This window comes from Odontesthes bonariensis, chromosome 21 (genome assembly GCF_027942865.1).
Source record: "Odontesthes bonariensis isolate fOdoBon6 chromosome 21, fOdoBon6.hap1, whole genome shotgun sequence".
In the NCBI taxonomy this organism is placed as follows: Eukaryota; Metazoa; Chordata; class Actinopteri; order Atheriniformes; family Atherinopsidae; genus Odontesthes; species Odontesthes bonariensis.
In genome coordinates, this window is record NC_134526.1 from 24,270,923 (window position 1) to 24,277,540 (window position 6,618).

Sequence of the window (6,618 nt, forward strand, 5' to 3'; positions counted from 1 at the left end):
AGTAGTGTGTTGAAAGTAAATAAAGATGAATAAAACTCTGCTGCTGTCTGATCTCTCTTATGATCTCCCTTCTGTCGTATAAGATCAATGACCTCCACATCCTAACAATAATGAAATTGCTTTTATGGGTTTTGACCACTAGAGGTCTCTATTTTGTCTTGTTTTAGAAAAAAAAGGCAGCATGTTCATTGAACATGAGGCATATACAGTAAATTACCATCCACTTCTGCTTTAAAGTCTTCCCGTTTCATGGCCTTGAAAAGGTCAATGTTCTCTTTTTATTTCAGTACTGATGGGTCCTTGTGAATGACTAAAAGAAAAACTTCTCCATGTGGGCTCAAAAGCACTAGAAATACAACACAGATCTGGAGAGTTTCTGTTCATATTTTCAAACAGCGGTAAACAAATATGGAAATAAATTAAGCATCTTTAGCAGTTTCCATTCTCAAATTTCCACACTTTTCACTGTCTTTTATAAATAGCGAGCAAACCTGTTTATTCTTCACCACAAGCGAAATCATCTACCTTTATCTTATGTCCATGCTTTATGAATAAAATCACAGCGATTTGGATTATTCAGTGTTTTGTTCAAACTATGTGGCCAAAGATAGAAACCTGTATTTAAATTCCTTTTTTTTTTTGCAACTAAAGTTCTTCACCTTACGGCTGAGCGACACGTGGCATTTGCTTCAAATAAAAGCTTTTTTACTGTATTATCACACTTGAACCCGTACACAACTCATGGTGGCTGCATATTCCTCTCACGTGCACGTGGAAAAGTCACTTATCAGACCACTGACTTCTAGAAATCTTGAGGTCAGTATCAAACCAAAGCATCAACTTCTAGACGGTACAATACAAAAGTGCTGCTGAGCCATATAAGAGACGCATCAATAGTTCCTATTTCTTCAGCTGTCTTTGAAAAATGCCAACGATAACACAGTACAACATATATTAGATGGTGTTTTTGCTCACAAAGAGCTATTAACTGATAACTTGGCATATCTCCACATGGTGTGCCGTGCATCCTCAAAAAATTTTGAGGAAACTGGACAATCCATCCATTTTCTATATCTGCTTCATCCTACTCAGGGTTGCTGGAGGAAACTGGCATGATTTTTTTTTTCAGTGGGAGGAAGCTGGAGTACCCGGGAAGAACCCACACATACAAGCGGAGAACAAGCAAACTCCACAAAGAAAGGCTTCAGCCAAGATTTGCAGTAGGAGCCTTTTTGTTGTGAGGCGACAGCACTAAGCACCACACCATCGTGCAGCCCGAGATCTGAACAAATAGAGGGCAAAAGAAGAAGTGGAAGGCCCGAAAAAAACTCCTCACAGCAGATGAACAGTTTCTGTAAGACATGTCCTTAAGAAGTAGGAGAAAATCCAGCAAAGACCTGATACAAGACCTGAGAGATGCATCTGGACCCTCATCAGAAATGGTCTCCATGGAAGGGTGGCTGTCAAGAAGCCGTTCTTAAGGAAGGGAAACAGGGAGAAAAGGCTGAGCTGTGCCAAATGACACAAGAAGTGGACTGAAAATCAGTGGCAACAGGTCTTACGGAGGGATGACTCCTGCTCAGAGTCCGGAGCTCAACATTACTGAAGCAGTGTGGGATCATCTTTACAGAGAACGGAACAAAAGGCAGCCAACATCCAAAGAAGAGCTTTGGGATGTCATTCAAGAAGCCTGCAGAACTTTTCCTGAAGACTACTTACAGAAATGACCAAAAAAACCTGAGTTTTAAACTCATTAAAATTGTACAAAATCTTTTTTTTAAGTTTTTTTGCACCACATTGTACATGCTTTTGTTTGCTGATGCAATGCCTGGCAGAACACTATTCTTTATTTTTGTCAGTAACAGCAGATCTAAATGTAGATCGGAATTTTAATAAAGTGTTGCTGTTGTGCATTGTTGACCCTGATGCATCTCTTGAGAATCTAGCCCAACAAGTTTATCATGTAGCTTCTGACGCGAAGCTTCTTTTTTGGCCAACATTTAAGTTGTCCCATTTTTGTCAGCAGTTGATTTACTGTCTGTCTTTATCTGTGCCAAAAGTAATGGTAGTGCAACAGGACAACTGGTAAGATTCCTCAAGGGTAAATAATGTCATCAAATTTACTGGAGACATCTCTGCACACAAGGAACAAAAAAACTGTATCATATGCCTGTGATTTGGGGGATTTTCTATCATGGAAATCCCCACATGGGCTCTGGAACACTTCCAGAAATCATTGTCTGTGGACACAGTTCACTGTGCCATCCACAAATGCAGGTCAAAGCTCTGTCATGCAAAAAAAATAAATAAATAAACCATATGAGAACCTTGTCCAGAGACCTGCTACAGTCCGTTAACTAGTGATTCTAAGAGTAATTTCCAGTGGGGGCATTTTGTGCTCCTCAAGAATAAAGAAAGCATTTTTATTGTGATTGGTATGTATAGGAAGTTGCATATGCAGCAGTTTTTCTACTTGAAGTGTGTGGTACCGTGGATAATTATCAGTGATTTATTAATGCATATTATTAGTCAGGTCATTTTTATATCAAAGTCGGTAATATGATCGAAAGCTTTAATTTTGTACTAATACCAGTTTTCTGCAACTTGCTAACTATTTCAAAAATGTTTCCTTACTGGAAAGTAAGCAAGAACATCTTTCATCTCTACTCTCAGATTTCCCCTTGAGATAGCTGCAGTCTGGAGATTTGAACAATAGAATCATTGTTTCCAGAGAAGAATAGTTGATTTACTAACCAAAATCCTGCTGTTTATGTCTGTTTGATTGACCTGGTTTGGCTCTTACTGTATTTATAGCTGCAGTGAATGGCTTATATCTGCATTACAGCCAAAGATGCCTCCTGACAAACATGGCTTGTGAGTGGCAACACAGGCTGGAGTCAACCAGCAGCGTGATGGAGCTCTTGTCTTTTTATCTGGCAGCTGGTTGAGCAACTTCGCAACACTTTCTGATTGTGAAACATTGACTCTTTCCAGTCAGTATAATGTTATCTTGTGGAGATTTCGTTTCATTCTATCATTGATTGCTTTGCTCCTCCATGTTCTGGCATGTTGTTTTATCCAATTTTAAACCTTCCACTCACACCGAATATCACATCCTGTCATAAAAGGTTTATGAAGACAAGCATCTCATTTTTCTAAATATTCTTTTTCTTTTTTTTTTTTTTACCTTTTTGATTTATTTATGTCTTTTGAAGTCAATTTTTCTTGCTAGCAGAACAGAACCGGGACTTAGTTTGCAAGTTGCACACAGACCTTGCATGTTCAGCTGTAGGAACAACCTGTCTGTCACCCATGCTGAAATATTTCACCAACCACAGACTCAGTTTCTATGAAACTCGGCAGAGTTTAGGATTGGCTTTCATAGCCAACAGCTTTTACTCAAATTGTCAAAAACTGCATTCAAATTTGAAATTTGTATATTATGATTTGCAATAAACTGTTTTTTTTTTATCAGCTGACAAACAAGTCACAATTCAGATGTGTTCAATACAACAAAACAGTTTCAAACTTTCTATTTTCAGCTCGAAGCATCATCAAAGCCTCTCCTCACACCTTGCATGATAAAAAGAAAAGAGACAAAACCAGTTATTCAACATAGATTGTGTAATGCAGCCCTACTTCTCTGTTTTGTTTTTTTTCTTACACAACACATTTCTTACACATACACCTGAAAACCCCCCAACACGTCACCAAGAAGGCGGGATTATTAAGCACTATAACCTTAATGCTGTCACTGCAGCTGTAGCTCAAACCGTGCAACAGACATTAGGACGCAGTGATGGATCAGCTAGCATTTGACGGGGAAAACCGTAAGCGTATCCAGGCGGTGCAGAATGCTTTTGGACTATCAGGGGAGCCCTTGTACTGTCCGGGTCGGACTCTGATGGGAGAGGGCACGCTGATGAAGAAGTGTCGTAAGAATTGTAAGCTGAAGGCCTTCTTCCTCTTCAGTGATATCCTGGTGTATGGCAGCATCCTGGTGAGCGGCCGCTGGTACAAAAAACAGAAGGTCATTGCATTAGGTGAGGAGCTCATCTGCTTATCTTCTCATAACGCTCTATTAATCAGGAAATGTGCTTTTGGGGAGAGAGGGACAATGATGCAGGTGTTATCATGCTGAACTGTATCAACGTTACTTTAAATGGAGACATGAATTTTAACTGAATAGTGGAAAAATTCCTTCAATTAACCCTTTTAGTATCTTGGCATGCTCATCCGGTTCCATGCTTCAATGCTTTAAGATGCCAATGCAGTAACAGAGACATAAGTAATTCTATTAATGCTGCACAAAACCACAGTTCAGATATCTCCAGACTGTTACAACTATTTCCTCAAAATGATTTTAGATAACCAAGAAAAGTTATTTTGTATTGATTAAATATATACTTTTTTGTGGGAAATTCTATTTACTTGTTTTTGGGTTTGTTCAAAGCAGTTTCATTACGCAGTCTGTAAAACTCGAACTGAGACATTAGTTGTTTGGTTTAATATCCCTTTGAACAAGTCAGTGCTTCTGTTTGTGATTTGTATGAGCACTGATTTTTAAGTAATAGGCTACCATCAGTGTAGGCATGGAAAGTTTTAAACCATTTTTTAAATCAAATTTAATGAATAGCAGGTTTTTATGAAAGAGAAACCGGAGTATTTCTTTCAAAGCACTTATGGGACAGAAGATTTTCAACCTAAAAACTCCTCCATGTTGGTTGTCTGTAAAGCTCTGTAATCATACCAGGGTGTCCATGTTATTTTTAAATGTCATTTCAGAGAACATCAAGCAGGAGGACATGGAGGACAGTGTGGACTTTGAGAACCAATGGCTGATCTGCACACCTAGCAAGTCGTTCTACGTGTCTGCCATGTCATACGAGGAAAAGCAGAGCTGGATGAAGCACATTGATGACTGCCAGCGCCTCCTGCTTCAGGACGGAAGCCGCAAACGGTGCTCCACCTTTGCCGTTTCCTGGATTCCTGACCAGGCTGCCGAAAAGTGCTTGCGCTGCCTTTGCAAGTTCACAAATACCATGCGTCGACACCACTGCAGAAAGTGTGGCTTTCTGGTGTGCAAGCAGTGCTCCAAGAAGCGAGCGGTCATAGATCACATTCACCCCACCAAGCTGCAGAGGATCTGCAAACGTTGCCACCAACTGATTGAGGAAGAAGAGAAATCTCGCCTGAGGGTAGGCAGTACTGGGGAGGATGACAACGGGGGAACATCCAGTGATGATGATAAAATACAGAGCCACACTCGCAGCAGCTGGCTGGACACCCTGAGTGGCACCTGGGGCCTTATGGACACGTCTCAAGCAGAGGAAGAATAAACAATAACTCTAAGGCCGTTCCAGTCTCTAAGATACAACTGTTGTCCATCATTAAAGTGGTTTTCACCAGCAATCTTTTAGAAGTCAATCTTTTAGGTATTTTCCAGTATAACCATTAAACCGGCAGTAATTCAAGTGGTCTGAAAAGAGACCAGACTTGTGCACCTTGTCTTGTCGCCAATGACGAGAGACATTGGCCTTTTAAGTGAGAGACTGTCAACCAGCAAGGTTGATGTGACACCTGCCAACAGTGACCTATTTTTAACTTGTATAAAGTGACTTTGCTCATCCAGCGGGAGAGGCTCCAGACAGAGTTAGAATAGAAGAACTGCAGTGTGAGAACTTTAAGGAAAACCCTTGATTTGTTTGACACAAAATGGATCCAGCAAATTAGAATTTAGAACGTCTGTAAAAAATAATGTGATTTTTGGTTTACGTTTGTGACTTGCCTACTTAGTTTAGGGAAACGCCTCCTGTGAATTAGCTTCTCTCTGAATACATCTTTGCACCTTCACCTCCTCTGTGTGATTCAAATCAAATTCTGTTCACATGTGGAAAAAGGATTTGCACATCGCAGCTTTTCTTTTGCTGCTACATTATCTGTGAACAATAAAGTGAAGCGAAAAAATTTGTGTTTGTTTTTGAGAATTAAAGTGTGTTGATGGATGCGCCATGCTTACTATTCATGCCACGAATCCAACACATGCTTGTGTGTTTGCATACTGTACTTTGGGATATTTTTTACAAACACAAGGCTGTAATTACACATCATTTTCTCAAATTACTAAATATTTTTGACTTCGGTAAATGGATTGGGTTAAAGCAATTATTCTCTCCCTTAGTTCTGTTGGCCACCTGCCCTGCTTGCTTTCGATGCTTCCCTGCCCTAAGTAAATGAATCACCTCATCAGTTTGTCATCAAATTATCGGGCCCTTTCAAGATTTGATTGACGTTTTGGCCCCAAGCCCTTGGTCTGGATCGCTGCTCGTAAGACAAAGGTATTTGTGATTACATAATCACTCCCCAACACCAGGGTGAAGAAAACAAACCACCCTTTATAAACAAAATAACAACAAAAAAAAGGAGTCGCCGCATTGAGTTCATCAAAAATAAATGGGAAACTGTCACAACTTGGGGGCGAAGGACTCAAATGCTGGACACACAAAGACATTTGGTAGTAAATGTCTTTATTTTACAAGAGATCCTTGGGGGATGAAGCCGGGCGAGGTAGTCTGGGTGAATACACAAGGTCATAGTCGAGTGTTCGTTGAAGGCGAG

The 6,618-nt window shown here is 40.1% G+C and overlaps 1 protein-coding gene across 1 annotated transcript; it reads left to right on the forward strand.

Annotated features, from left to right (window-relative positions):
• The first annotated feature begins 3,743 nt into the window (after window positions 1–3,743).
• LOC142370960 (pleckstrin homology domain-containing family F member 2-like) lies at window positions 3,744–5,359 on the forward strand. The gene is made up of 2 exons (XM_075453507.1): window positions 3,744–4,043; window positions 4,786–5,359. The coding sequence occupies exons 1-2, from the start codon at window positions 3,800–3,802 to the stop codon at window positions 5,337–5,339; spliced, it is 798 nt and encodes a 265-aa protein (XP_075309622.1). The 5' UTR covers window positions 3,744–3,799; the 3' UTR covers window positions 5,340–5,359.
• The last annotated feature ends 1,259 nt before the right edge of the window (window positions 5,360–6,618 follow it).

Excerpts from the sequence above, each read along its gene's own strand:
- LOC142370960 (XM_075453507.1), top strand. The coding sequence starts at position 3,800 with ATGGATCAGCTAGCATTTGACGGGGAAAACCGTAAGCGTATCCAGGCG. Across the intron at positions 4,044-4,785 it reads ACAGAAGGTCATTGCATTAG|AGAACATCAAGCAGGAGGAC; the intron begins GTGAGGAGCTCA and ends ATGTCATTTCAG.